Consider the following 14883-nt stretch of genomic DNA (forward strand, 5'->3'; position numbering starts at 1 on the left):
GACACCTAAGCAGCAACTGAAAACAGGATTTTAGTGGCTTATTACAAATGAGCCCAGACTGACCTCATATCCTGAATGAGGGAGATTCTCAGGGGAGGCATGACTGAGCTGGCATCAGACTTCCTCCGTTCTGAATCAAGAAATATTCCTAGAACAAAAAGTTGGTTAAGTCCAAAGAGATCTGTATACCCAAATAGCTGACTACCCTTCTTATCTCAAATCACAAATATCTACAGAAAAAAGCTGGGGTTACTTTGGTAACACTTTGATCAATCATTTCATGAATATTAAGTACCTACTAGGTATCAAATTTTATACTTTTATGCATATTATCTCACTTAATTCTGTAACAACTTATAAGATAACCATGGACGGTATCACAGAGGAGGAAACTGAAATTCAGAGAGGTTAGCTGCTTTGCCCCAGTCACCAAGTGGCAAAGTCAGGACTGGAAGGAACACAGATCCTCTGGCTCCTAATCCAGTGTGTTCTCATCAGAATCCATGGAAGCAGTGCTTCCACTAGGAGCCACTACTCATGCCCTGCTCTTGCCTCAAAATGGACTACAAAAGAGCCAAGGGAATATGTAAAGAACATGATCCAGGATGCTTAGGACCTCTAGATACAATACCTTTATATCCTCATGTCTGGCCCAACAATTAAAATCAGTATCTTCATCATTCAGCTGTTGATAATTTTTGGCTACAGTTTTATCCCTTGCCAATAAATTCTACAGCTTTCCTGAGAAGACTCTGCTCTCATACTCAGAAAGTGGACAAAAAACTCCTTATGAGGCTACTTAGGGAGCTTTTGTACCTGGTTTTTTGCCAGCTGTTTTCCCCACGTTCAGTGCTAGCTGAGATCAACTAATTCAAGGGCAAAGACAACACTGAGTATATGCCTACCTTTTCACCTCCACTTAAACTGATCTTTACCATTAGGACAAGAACATCTAAGAAAGTTAAACAAACTCCCTGGCAGAGAGAGGAGAATGAAGGATGGTATGAAGGGGTGATGCTGCCAAGAAGAAAAGGAAGGAGGGAGACTGTCCTGGAAGGGACACTGCAGGATGTTATAAAGAACAGTAGACCGGAGATAAGAGGCCTGGCTCTTGATCTGGCTTCTTCTATCAATTCACTGTGTGACCTTGAGTAAATTAAATTCCTCTCTGGATCCCACTTTCCTCCTCTTGTAAAACAAGGGGGCTGGACTAGATGATTTCTGGGGTCCCTGCCAACTCTGATATTTTTATTAAATAGAAACAGAAAGCAAGTGGAAGGGATCATGCACACCAGGCCTTGACTTTGAGAAGTTCCAAGGCAGGACACTGACAAACAGGCTCTCTTAACTGATAGGATAGATCATCTCAATGCTCATCTCAGAGAAATAAAACAAAAGACTCTGAAAACACTCTAAACACAGGACATCAGTATCAATCCAAATTCATTTAAAACCCAAATTTATTCTAAGACTGGCCTCTTGCTGATATAAATCTTCTATCTCACTGATCAAGTGTATAGAAACACATAATAAAAGCAAACGCCATGGTTTTGGCATGCTCTGTGGTTCAGAGAGCCCTGTGGCTTAAACATTACAGAGTAAAGACTTCATTGACCTGGAACAGTCTGCTACAGATGATCACTTCAGTGGGGGATGGGAAAGTGAGTGGAGGGAGTTTGTCCAATGGTGCAGAGACCATCTTACCTGAGGTACTGAGGCTTCCTGATGTGAGTTTTCTCTGCCGGTTTTCCTGATAATGTAACAGGTGGGACCACAAGGCTGATTTCCCCTGGAACCAATGCAAGGGAGAAATATCTATCAGTTTAGATTTCTAAGGGCAAGGCATCTAGTGAGCAGAGTCAGAGATAATTTGAACATATAGATATGCGCTTTTGCTAAAATGTATCTGTCCTATTTGTTAGCTCGATGTACACCCAGATGCAATGTATACAAATATATATCCCCTTACTAAAATCCAGGAGAAATATAAAGAATGGAAGGGAACAGAAAAAAGAAATGATCCCCCACTGGGAATAGGAAGGACGTGGCCAAAAAAGAGCCTGGGAATGGACCAGTGGATAAGAAAGAAAAAAGCAAATAACCTATCAATCTCTAAATGGTCTGTTGGTTGAAGGTCAGCTTGGGTGGTGCACGATGGCTTTTGCACAGAGGAGTGGATACCGAGCCTACAAGATTCTGTGACAGCTCCCGAATTTCCTAAAATATTTAAAGGCATTCCTGCCCTTAGTGCAGCCTAGGGAGGGTAAGTCATCACAAGGATGGGGATTTACTGTGGAAGGTACTTTGAAGAAGCCTGCAGGAAAGGAGGCCGGTATTTAACTGCAAGTCTGAGATATACTATAGTCGACACAGCAGAACCTTGGCATTTGAAAACATAAAAGCTGCAGTTTAAACTGCTGGAGACATGCAGTGATTTGTCATTTTACCAAGGCACAAATCTGCACAGCATTCTCAAGCCTGACATAAGGAAGCAATTTGCCTACATAGTGAATAAGCCTAGCTGGTCACCCAGCAACTGCTTTGTCTCTTTCTAGTCATCCTTCAGTACACAGTGACCCTTGTTATGGGATTAAAAACTTTATTTCAGATTCATGGTAAATGTTCCTATATAGTTGATACAATATAAATGTAGTATAAGTTTGTTTTAATAGTAGGATTTATTATGATCATTTTATAAGTCACTTAGTTTCTGTATTTCATAAAAGTAAGAGTAATAATAAGGACAGAAGCTACCATGTCTTGAGTTTTTCTACGAACTAAGCACTATGTTAAATGTTTAAAATACAATACTCTATTTAATGCTTTCAACAGTCCTAAAAGGTAGGTACCTCTATCCTCATTTTCTTTAGAAAAGAGCAAACTGAGGATCAGAAAGACTAAGGAACTTGTAAAAGATCACACAGCTAGGAAGTAGAGTGTTGGGCAAGCTTAAGTATATCTAATATTAGACCCATTGCTGTTAATAATGATGCTATACGGCTGCTTCTGGAAGAGAGCATTTAACTCCTGAAGTTATATTTTCTGAAGAAAATTTTATTCTCTGGAATGAATGTGAGGATTTAAGGTCGCAAGATTTTCCCCCTGAGAATATCGAGGATCTGTTTTATTTTTAACCTCCAACTTGATCGGTTTTGGGGGGAAAAAAAATCAAGCATTTGAATGGAAAAAAAACCCTCATCTATAGATCAGCAAGCTGTTGACATAAACTTGCTGTATGTTAGGCTTTCCTACAAGATTTAACCAACTTAAAACCCAACAACCTCAATGGCAGTTTTTTAAAAAACACACAAGTTAAAACTAGACAAGACCATTTTTTTTTAATTCACTGAATTACCAAACGTTTGAGAAAACAGCTGTTCAACAACATCAAAGAGACTACTCCTAAACTGTTATTAACTGGTATATTAATACAATGTATGTAGAAGACAATACGAGACCTTAAGATATTCATGCTCTTTGATTTAGTAATACAACTTCTAGAAACCCATTCATCCATCCATTTACTGAAACCATAGCATAGGCCCCTAAAAAGGCAGAGACAGCCTTTTTCATCACTGTATCTCCAAAATCTGGACAGATGAGGAAGGCAGCCTCCCTTAACAGAACTGTCTGGAAGTAAAATACAGCTGGTCACCAGAGAGTCCTCACATGCAATGATACCGAAGAGCCAAAGGCAAGAGCAACACCAGGCCACTGTGCCAGAAGGAGGCTCGGGTGCTCAGTGATTGCACTGGGGAGGAGGGCGAGCCGGGGCAAGAGTGAGAGAGCAGCAGCTGGGCTGCTAGTGCCTAGTGACAGGGCACTGGGGGTTTTCTAGTTCAGGAGACATGGATTATTCTTTTCCTCTTTTGCAAAGGGGCTGATTGGGATTGCAAGATTCAATACAGTCCAACTACCCATTTGGGAATGTGGCCACACAATATATAGCACCAGATTCTCCAAGAATGTCACATGCATGAAAGATGAGAAACAACCCCTTTTCATTTACCAGTCCTCAAATGGCAGCAGTTACAAAAACAGTATGAAAAAACCAAACCTCACCTTTAATTGTCAGAAAATATACTAAAGGAGAAAGTCCATGTCCTCGGAAAATGTCACCGAAAGCCAAAGAGAATGGTGAGGATAACAGAGGTTTTTATGAGGACTTGCGGCAGGCAGCCCTGCAGGCAGCTAATAACAAAACCTAGGAGGCCAGCAGCAAAAACTGCGGTTCGGGTTCTCTCTACTTTCTAAGCAGATACTATGGGTAGTTGCTCAGTAACGTGCCCCCAGAGGGGGGGGGGTAAGATCACCCTCTGAGAGTGAATTTGATCGCAATCGGGTGCATGATGGAAGAGACCAGGGAGCCAGGTTATAATCCCTGGACTGCAACATAACTGAAGAATGTCTCAGCAGGAGAAAAGTAGTCTAAACACAGGCTTACAAAATGGAGGCCTAAGGAGAACATGCTGTAGGAACCCCACAAAGACAGGGATTTCAACCCCCAACTGAACAATCCCTACCAGCAGGCACAGACCCTCACTTCCTTCTGCGACACTGTCAGTGGTTCACTTTTAGAGCTCCAAAAGCAGGGCTCAGAACAAAATGGAACCTCAATTGAAAAGCCCCCACTATTCTCTACTGGTTTCTCACCAGTAAGTAGCCTCTGTCTATCCAAACTGAGAGGGGGATCAAATGGGCTCCAAAAGAAATTCCTCAAGCTATGGGAATTCTTGAAGGATATCGCTGCAAAGCCTCAGGGCACAGGTTTAAAACACCTGTGATGATATGGTATCATCATTTTTTTAATGCCTCAACTAACTCCCTGAAGACTTTTATGGAGAATATCAAGAAGTTTGGGAGGCATATGTTTTACCAAAAAACCGAAAGAGCTCAACTATATTGCCAAGCTTGCTAAACTTCAAAGAAAATGATAAAATGATTATGTATATTCTACTCATTTATTACAGAGAAAAGGAAAGAAAGAGAAATCCTTCATGTAGAACCCAGCATAATAAGAGCTGTCATATGCTGCATACCCACCACATGCCAGGTACTTTTTTTACTACATCTAATTATCATAACAACCCTGAAAGTTAGGTTTTAGCCCACAGTGTTGCTACTATACTACAAGACTCAACATTTTAGGGATGTGATACACAATTATTAACATTTTTAAAAATCTATAATCACAGCGCTGTTTGTAATACTGAAAAATCAGAAATAACTCAAACAACCAATAATAAAGGATTGATTCAAGTACTGCACATCTATACAGTGGAAACAATTAAAACTGAGATTTTAGAGGAATAACCACAAACATTTACAGAGAAATTCCCAGATACCAGGCTCTGAGCTTAGTGCTTTACACAAATTATCTTATCAAATCCTCACAAGAACCCTACAGAGGTAGAGGTGGTTCTTTTAAAATTCCATCACACACATGAGGAAACAGAAGCGTAGAGAAGCTAGGTACCATGCTCAGTTTCATAAACTTAAAGCAGGAATTAAACCCAGGACTACCTGATTTATAGTCTCAGCTCTTAAACACTTACTATACTATCACCTAATTAGTTAAGGACATGGAAAAGATATTCTGAGGTAAGAAAAAACAAGTTCCAAAACATTATGTACAGTATGATCCCATTTGGATTTTTTAAAAAAACAGCTTTATTGAGACATACTTCACATTACCATAAAATTCATACTTATAAAGTGTACAAAGTTCTGTACCAAAAAAAAAAAAAAAATCTGTTTCAGTATAGTCACAGAGTTGTGCAACCATCACCACTACCTAACTTTAGGTGATTTTTACCACCCCAAAAAACCCATTAGCAGTCACTCCTTATCCCTCCCTAGCCTGTGGCAACCCCTAATCTACTTTCTGTCTATGGATTTGCCTATTCTGGACATTTTATATAAATGAGATCATACACTATGTGGTCTTCTGTGACTGATTTCTTCCACTTAGTATGTTTTCAAATTTCATCCATATTGTACCATGTATCCACACTTCATTCCTTTTATTGCTGAAAAATATTCCACTGTATGAATACAACACATTCAGTTTATCCATTCACCAGCTTATGGACATTTGGGTTGTTGCAACTTTTGGTTATTAGGAATAATGCTGCTAGGAATATGAACATTTTCATACACATATTTACGTAGACATGTTTCCCTTTCTCTTGAGTACATAGCTAGAAATGGACTTGCTGGGTCATATGATAACTCTAACATTTCAAGGAACTGCCAGATTGTTTTCCAAAGAGGCCGCACCACTTTACATTCCCATCAGCAATATCTGAAGGTTCCAATTTCTCTGCATCCTTACTAACTCTTGTTATTGTCTGTCTTCTTTATTTTAGCTATCCTAGAAGATGTGAAAAGGTATCTCATTGCAGTTCTGTTGGATTTTTAAATATACAGCTGTACATGGGCATATGTGCACAGAAAAATGTTTTGAAGGACAGATGAGGTAGATTGCCTCTATGCCCATGAGAATGAAAACTCCAAGAGCACAGAGATCTTGGTCTGCTTTGTTCACTGAGGTATCTCAAGTGCCTACAACAGTGCCTGGCACGCTGCAGGCCCTAAATAAATATTTGCTGGATACTTATATATACTTCCTAATTTTTCCATAATAAAACTGCTTTTGAAAACTTTTCAAGTTCTTTTCAAATTTAAAAATGCATGAAAGTGTAAGCTGTCCATCTTGCTTAGTTATTCAAAGTACAGTATTTTGAAATAAGGAGATTCTCTTGGTATTAAGCAGTAAAAATCAAACTTACTCAACTTTTTTGGTATTCTCTCAAATCTTTAGAAGGTTAAGCTATCTGCATATAAAAGAAATGTTAATGACAGACCTTTCCCCACTGGGAATGTACAAATAGTGAAGGACCCTTAAAATATATTTGGTACTTCCTGAGCTCCAAGTTCTCTTTCTTTTGTGTTCTATCTCCAGACTAGGACCAGCTACCAAACAGGACCTATCAGTTTGGCCTTCAGCTCTATTTGCAGGAAAAAAGATGCCACTTTTAAAATGTCTGACAAATACACAGATTTATGAAGCTTATTTTTAAAGAAGATGGCTTGGGTCACATTTATTTACTTATTTGTTGAACTATTTCAAGTCTCCCTCCAAAAGCACCATGCACCATTCTTCAAAGCCAGCCAGCTGGAAAAGTGTGGGAAAGCTAGTAAGCAAAAACAGGAAGACAGTCTGCTCAACAGGGAGAGGCCAGACATTCATTACCTGTTTCACTTGTAGCCCATGACTCCAAATCCTTTCCAGGAGGTCACAAAGGCTGGCAATCAAGGTGTTCTCTTCCACCCCTGTGATGTTCACCTCCCCGTGCCCTAGCTCCACAGCCTCTCGGCCCATCTTCTCCACCAGCATCCTCTTGGTCTATAAGAAATGAGTCGGTAAGATTAGACACCCACAGTTAGCCAGATCACATTCAACTAGAGAGGGTTGTGGCCAACTGCCCAGCATATCTGCTGGGCTGGGAGTAGGACCCACAGATAAAGAGTGTATTTATTCTCTACCACTGAGGTCAGGTTATAGTAGAGAGCCTTCTTCAAAGAAGATAAAAACACAGAAATCACTATTTGACCCTGGGCAAGTGATTTCATCACTCTGGATTAAGTTTTTACATTTATGAGATGCAAAGAGTTGAATAAAACCCTTTGGTCATGCTCATCTCTGACATTCTCTGACTCTGACTGCTTAACTGACCCTATTAAACAAACCTTTCAGTATTTAATCCTAGAAATATATCTAAAGTATCCATCAAGGGGATGAAAAGTTGAAGAGGAATAATTTACTTTTAGGTAAAATTTTTCACGTGCTCATTGTAAAACAAAAACAAAAAACCACACTGAATAATGATAATTGCAGCTTTGTGCCAGGCACTGTACTAAGTATTACATTATCTCATTTAAGCCTAATAACTCTATGAGAAGTATTATTATTTTTCACAATTTACTGATAAGGAAATTGAGGTCAGAGAACTTAAATAACTTGCCCAAATTCACACAGCAAAGAAGCAGATCTGGTCTTTGAACCTAAAGCTGCCTAAATATTGAATCCAAGTTCTTAAGGAAGATTTAATCATGTTATAAATTTGTGACATATAAAAATCTAGGGGTTTCCCTGGTGGTGCAGTGGTTAAGAATCCGCCTGCCAATGCAGGGGACACGGGTTCGAGCCCCCGTCCGGGAAGATCCCACATGTCATGGAGCAAATAAGCCCGTGCGCCACAACTACTGAGCCTGCGCTCTAGAGCCCGCAAGCCACAACTACTGAGCCCACGTGACACAACTACCGAAGCCCGTGCGCCTAGAGCCCGTGCTCCACAACAAGAGAAGCCACCACAATGAGAGGCCTGCACACCGCGACGAAGAGTAGCTCCCACTCACTGCAAGTAGAGAAAGCCCGCGCGCAGCAACGAAGACCCAATACAGCCAAAAATAAAAATCAATAAATTTATTTTAAAAATAAAGAATCTAAAGAGCAAGGAAAAATATCACCCCATACCCTACCCTGCAGAAGCAACAACTCTTAACACTTTGGCATATTTCTTTCCAGTGTTACTATTTTTAATTTTTTATTGTGAAATATATCTCATATACAGACACGTATATGTGTGTATGTGAGTGTATACTATTAGACTATCATAACCATCAACCAGATTAAGAAAAAAAATATTGCCCATTGCCCATCTATACTTTTGAAGAATCCCATGTGCCTTCTCCAATCACCTTTCCCACTCTAGAAGTGATCACTGTTCTGACTTACACACTAAAACTACAGAAAAGCAAGGAAATGATTAACACCTATATTTGTATCCCTAAACAATGTAGTTTAGTTTTGCCAGTATGTTTTTTTTTTTGTTATTTTCTTTTTTTAATTTATTTATTTAATTTATTTATTTTTGGCTGCATTGGGTCTTTGTTGCTGTGTGCAGGCTTTCTCCAGTTGTGGCGAGGGGGGCCACTCTTCGTTGCAGTGTGCAGGCTTCTCATTGCAGTGGCTTTTCTTGCTGCAGAGCACGGGCTCTAGGTGCTCGGGCTTCAGCAGTTGTGGCACACGGGCTCAGCAGTTATGGCTTGTGGGCTCCAGAGCGCAGGCTCAGTAGTTGTGGCGCATGGGCTTAGCTGCTCTCTGCAGCATGTGGGATCTTCCCGGACCGGGGCTCGAACCCCTGTCCCCTGCATTGGCAGGCGGATTCTTAACCACTGCGCCACCAGGGAATCCCCTTTTGTTATTTTCTTTTTCACTCAACTTTATGTTTGTGAAATTCATACACACTGATCAATATATCTGTTGTCTATTTCCATGCTGTGTAGCATTCCACTGTATAAATATACTGCAATTTATTATTTATTCTCCTACTGAGTGGTATTTGGGTTGTTTCCGGTTTGGGACTATTACAAAGAATTCTGCTGTAAACGTCTCGTACATATCTCCTGGGTCATGCTGCAAAGGTTTCTCTAGGGAATATACCTAGGAGAAGAATACTGGATAATAAATGCTATGCTGTTTTGCAAAGCAATCATACCAATTTACATTTCCAACAGTATCAGAGTTCCCTGTTGCTCCACATGCTAGCCAACAGTTGATAGCGTTAGGCTGATTACTGTGTTTCTTCAATTCTAATATGTACACTTTTCCACATATTAACAAATCTGAAATTAGGATATATTTCACCATCATTGTTGACCAGGCAGTAGACATAAGAAAGTTGTCACTGCCAGAGCATGCATCTCAAAACTTGAGAATGAATGCAAGGGGCATGGAAAACAAATCCCAGAGACAAGAGACAAGCCCTCTTTCAAGAAAGGCAGCATCACCAATGTTCTTGATGGGAGAAAAGACAACATTGTTGGGAAAAATCATGGATATCAACGACTTAGAATGAACTGATGAAGTTTTTAAAATGCCTGAATTCAAAATATCAGTACTGGTATAACAACCTAACTTGTAACAGTAATAATTCTTTCTGCAAGAGAAAGTATATTTGATTTCATCCCATAAAAATGCATCACTTAGAAACTGAAATGCAGGAAAATCTTTTTTTTCCTTTGATGAATGAACAGGATGTAGTAGGGGCCAAGTTAGTTCAACTGTCCTAAAAAGCACAGTATACTGACTTGGTTGAAAGGCTGTATTTTTATTAGAAATTTAAGTTCTGAACTAAAATATTAAAAGTTAAGAATGACTATCTTGGGACTTCCCTGGTGGCACAGTGGTTAAGAATCCCTCTGCCAATGCAGGGGACACGGGTTTGATCCCTGGTCCCAGAAGATCCCACATGCCGCAGAGCAACTAAGCCCATGCGCCACAACTACTGAGCCTGCGCTCTAAACCCCACAAGCCACAACTACTGAAGCTTGCGCGCCTAGAGCCCACGCTCTAGAGCCCGCAAGCCACAACTACTGAGCCCATGCGCCACAACTACTAAAGCCTGTGCACCTAGAGCCCGTGCTCTGCAACAACAGAAGCCACCACAATGAGAAGCCCGTACACCGCAACAAAGAGTAGCCCCCGCTCACTGCAACCAGAGAAAGCCCGTCACAGCAACGAAGACCCAATGCAACCAAAAATAGAAATAATAATTTTAAAAATAAAAAATAAAAGAAAGCAGATCTCTACAAATCTGTTATATAAAAAAAAAAAGAATGACTATCTTTTGATCCAGCAATCCCACTTCTGAGTATATATCCAAAAGAACTGAAATTAGGATCTCAAAGAAATATCTGCATCCCCAAGTTCACTGCAGCATTATTCATGACAGCCTAGATATGGAAACTACCCAAGTATCTACCAATAGATGAATGGATAAACAATATGTGGTATATACATATATATGATGGAGTATTATTCAGCCTTAAAAAAGCCTTAAAAAAGAAGGAAATCCTGCCATTTGCAGCAACGTGGATGAACCTGGATGACATTATGCTAAGTGAAATAAGCCAAACAGGACAAATACTACATGATTCCACTTATATAAGGTATCTGAAATAGTCAAACAAATTCATAGAAGCAGAGAATAGAATGGTGGTTGCTAGGGGCTGTAGGGAGGGAAAAATAGGGAATTGTTGCTCAAGAGGTATGAAGTTTCAGTATTCATAGGTAAGAAGAATAAGCTCTGGAGATCTGCTGTACAACATAGCACCTATAATAATACAATATTGTGCAATTTAAAATATGTTAAGAGGACAGATCTCATGTTGTGTTCTTACTACAAAAACAAACAAAAAACGCAAAAGAATATAAGGAAATTTTTGGAAGTGACAGATATGTCTACTTGATTGGTGGTAACGGTATCACCAGTGTATGCATATGTCCAAACTCATCAAGATGTATACATTATATGCGTGTAAGTTTTTGTATATCAATTATACCTTAATAAAGCTTTAAAAAATTACTATTCTTATAGAATGGAAAAAAACATGCCAACAGCAAGCTTAAACTGAATAATACACCTTGATCTGGCACACAGTAGGCACTCAGCGAATTCTTGTTTCTAGACACCTGAGATCAGTGCTATCAGATTAAATCAGAGAGGCAAAAACATTTGCATACGTGTAATACTAATCTGTTGAAGACAATTCAACTACATTACTTACTTAAGATATTACTTACTTAAAATTAATGATTTTAAGTAACATAAGATGTCTAAAATTAAAAACTACATCTGTCTCTCAGTTTTAAAGAATACATATTAAGTTTTTATCAAGCAAAGCGTGCTTGCTCTCAATTAATGGTATATTTTATTTAAAATAAATACACCTAATTCCAAGTTAACAGGATCTTAACATTAGTACTATCCCATTATATTAACAATATTTTCAAAATCAAGAAAAGAGTGGTCAGAGCTAAGCCTTGGTCTCATCTTGGCTGCCAAAGAAAATACACATTCAGAAGTGTCCACAGCTCACCTTGTTGCGGCATTCCTTCAGCAGACCCTCCACAAACTTCCAGTTGGTTTGGGCAATCACTGACGGGGAAAGGTTAGACAGTTTGGGCTGGCGGATGGTGCTGCCCATATTCCTGGCTTCCTGGATGTACTTCTAAAGCAAAAGGAAAAATCAAAGACTCTTCGTGCCCATGCACACAGACCACAGGCAACCAGTACTGATGGGGCCTGAAGAGGGTACTATCACCCCGCACTTTCTTACTGCCTCTTTCCTAGGCTCAGGGCAAAGTTTAAAACGCAGCGCTTGTATCGTAGGGAAAACTGAGAAAATATGATGAATTAATTCTGTTTTTTCTAATGTAAAGCCCTCTTGGCTTTAATGATACCAGAGGTAAAAAACATATGGCTGCAACATGTATGAGTGTGCAAACTCCTATGAGTAGGCAAACCATCTCAAATCTCAGAGTACTATTAAGGAAAATTATTTTCCCCACCAAGTTTGGAGGTATTTAATTCCTCTGCTCATATCAAAGATATCCATCCTTGCTAAATTAGGGCCTGAAGAACATGTGTGTACACTCAGAACAACAACTGCATTTTCTGATTTTCTACAATTTGCTGGTGATTCCCCATATGCTGTCTGTTTTAACATATAACCAAATCAATGCAGTAAACTGCACACTGACATCCTCTCAGTATCCCAGGTTCACAACCTACATTTTTACTCCCAACTTCTTTCTTTCCCCATATTTATTCCAGTAGTACAATTCTGTCCATTCTATCTTCTGGCCCCTCAATCTGCCCCTACTACCAGCCCCTAAGATTAGGCTTCAATTACTATCACCTGCACTACTGCTGCCTGCTCCTAACTTGCTCGCTACCTCCAGTACCTCTTGCCTCCCAAATATTCTGCCCACAGCCTCCTTCACACAACCACCACCAAACTTTGGATCCTGCCATCTCCTCTATTTGCAATACTCGTCTTTGTCCCTAACAATCCTATCATCCTCAAGACTTAAACAGATGCTGGTTCCTCCAAACAGTCTTGTTTGAGATTACCCCAGACAGAACTGACCTCTGCTTTCTCTAATCAGTGATCAAACACTGGTGTGCCTCTCGTATGGCCCTTTCATATGGCCTTTGCTCCCTTAATAAACTGGTATTCCCTGAGGACAAGGCTACCTCCTTATCATCTTTATATTTCAAAGTGTTTACTATAGTGATTTTGACCAAGAAAACGTACTCAATAAACACTGCTGAAAGAAATAATATGGAGGTGAGGTGGAAGACCCAGGGGAGACTTTTAAAATAACACCTACACCCAACACCCATTATGCCACCCTCACAAAAACACCAAGTACAACTGTATCCTATAAACCAGCAGTTAAAAATTCATAACCATATTTTGCAATATTAATTTATTCCTTTAAAAAACAGCAAAGGCAAAATATTTTCCCATTCACTGAGATGCCAGACACATATGAAAACAACATGCTTTACTGGATTTTATCTGTATAAAATGCGAACTGCAGGGTCTTTTCTCAAAGAGAAGTTGCTGAAATAGGTTTCTGAAGGTGAAGCTCCATTTTCACAAGTTCTCTGCAACTCAGTAAGGCAGGGTCTCCAACCTGAGGTTTAAACTAGAAACTTTACTGGGAACAAGTTATAGTAGAGCTGAGAAACCCAGCTTATAAGCAATAAGGACTCAGGTCAATTCAAGAATCCTCAATCCCCAAGCACCTGATAATAATATTCCTTTGCTCCTCTGAGAAAAAAAAGTCAAGATTACCTGTTTTAAATTAAGATAAAGAAAAAAATAGGAAAAAACGCTCCTCCTCCCCAGGTTCACAGAGTCACAGCATTAACCCAAGTTCAGCTTTTCCTCTTTCTCACTCTAACAAAATTAACTTCTTTACCACCATACCACACACACACACACACACAAAAGCCTCAAACATTTTAAAGGGATTTTTCCCAAGTTTTAGAATCTTATCTTCTGAGGTTCCTGTCACCCCTCCCACTCTCCCAACCCCTGGGAGGAAGTGAGTATCATGCATGAGTGACTACTGAAAGGACAGTGAAAGGTTCTCTTCCGAGCACTGGTATCATTCCTGAACAGAGGTGCAAATCTGGTTCAGGGAGAGGACGCACATGGCTAGTGGCCCTGCTGCCCCTTGTGAAACACTGTACATCCTGGATTTGTCACAACCGAGGCCCGTATCAGGGATCAGGAACTAACTTATTATTAACCCCTCTTTATGAGGAGGATATTTGAATCAGACCAGAGGCCAAGGAAATGGGAAAGAGAAGGAGGGTGTAGCATGATAACAGGGTCATTCCTTGTCATTCTCAAGGTGTCTTACCTCTCTCTGGTCATTGTCTAAACGCAGGTGTTCTGTGTGCTGCTTCTGCCGGTCTTTACGCCTCCACTGGGCAGGGGCATTCCTTTTTGTCCACCTGACAGAATCAAAGCAGACAATTAAGAATATTCCGCTAAGAGGGACTTCCCTGGTGGCGCAGTGGTTAAGAATCCGCCTGCCAATGCAGTGGGCACGGGTTCGAGCCCTGGTCTGGGAAGATCCCACATGCCGCGGAGCAACTAAGCCTGTGCACCACAACTACTGAGCCTGCGCTCTAGAGCCCGCAAGCCACAACTACTGAGCCCACGTGCAACAACTACTGAAGCCCGTGCGCCTAGAGCCCGTGCTCCACAACAAAAGAAGCCACCAGAATGAGAAGCCCGCGCACCACAACGAAGACTAGCTCCCGCTCGCCACAACTAGAGAAAGCCCGCGCACAGCAATGAAGACCCAACGCAGCCAAAAATAAATAGAGAAGAAAGGAAGGAAGGAAGGGAGGGAGGGAGGGAGGAAAGAAGGAAAGAAAGGAAGGAAGGAAGGAAGAAAGACAGAAGGGAAGAAAGGAAGAAAGGAAGAAAGAAAGAATATTCTGCTAAGAA

The 14883-nt window shown here is 40.3% G+C and overlaps 1 protein-coding gene across 1 annotated transcript in view; it reads right to left on the reverse strand.

Moving 5' to 3' along the window:
* DENND5A (DENN domain containing 5A) overlaps positions 1–14883 on the reverse strand; it is a 108221-nt gene that overhangs the window by 12219 nt on the left and 81119 nt on the right. Inside the window, exons 10-14 of the mRNA XM_061201438.1 lie at positions 14288–14381; positions 11947–12078; positions 7256–7408; positions 1705–1789; positions 64–148 (exon numbers count right to left, since the gene is read on the reverse strand). Coding sequence (XP_061057421.1) covers positions 64–148; positions 1705–1789; positions 7256–7408; positions 11947–12078; positions 14288–14381 — 549 coding nt within the window. The remainder of the gene's footprint in view (positions 1–63; positions 149–1704; positions 1790–7255; positions 7409–11946; positions 12079–14287; positions 14382–14883) is intronic.

Source organism: Eubalaena glacialis, chromosome 10 (genome assembly GCF_028564815.1).
Source record: "Eubalaena glacialis isolate mEubGla1 chromosome 10, mEubGla1.1.hap2.+ XY, whole genome shotgun sequence".
NCBI lineage: Eukaryota > Metazoa > Chordata > Mammalia > Artiodactyla > Balaenidae > Eubalaena > Eubalaena glacialis.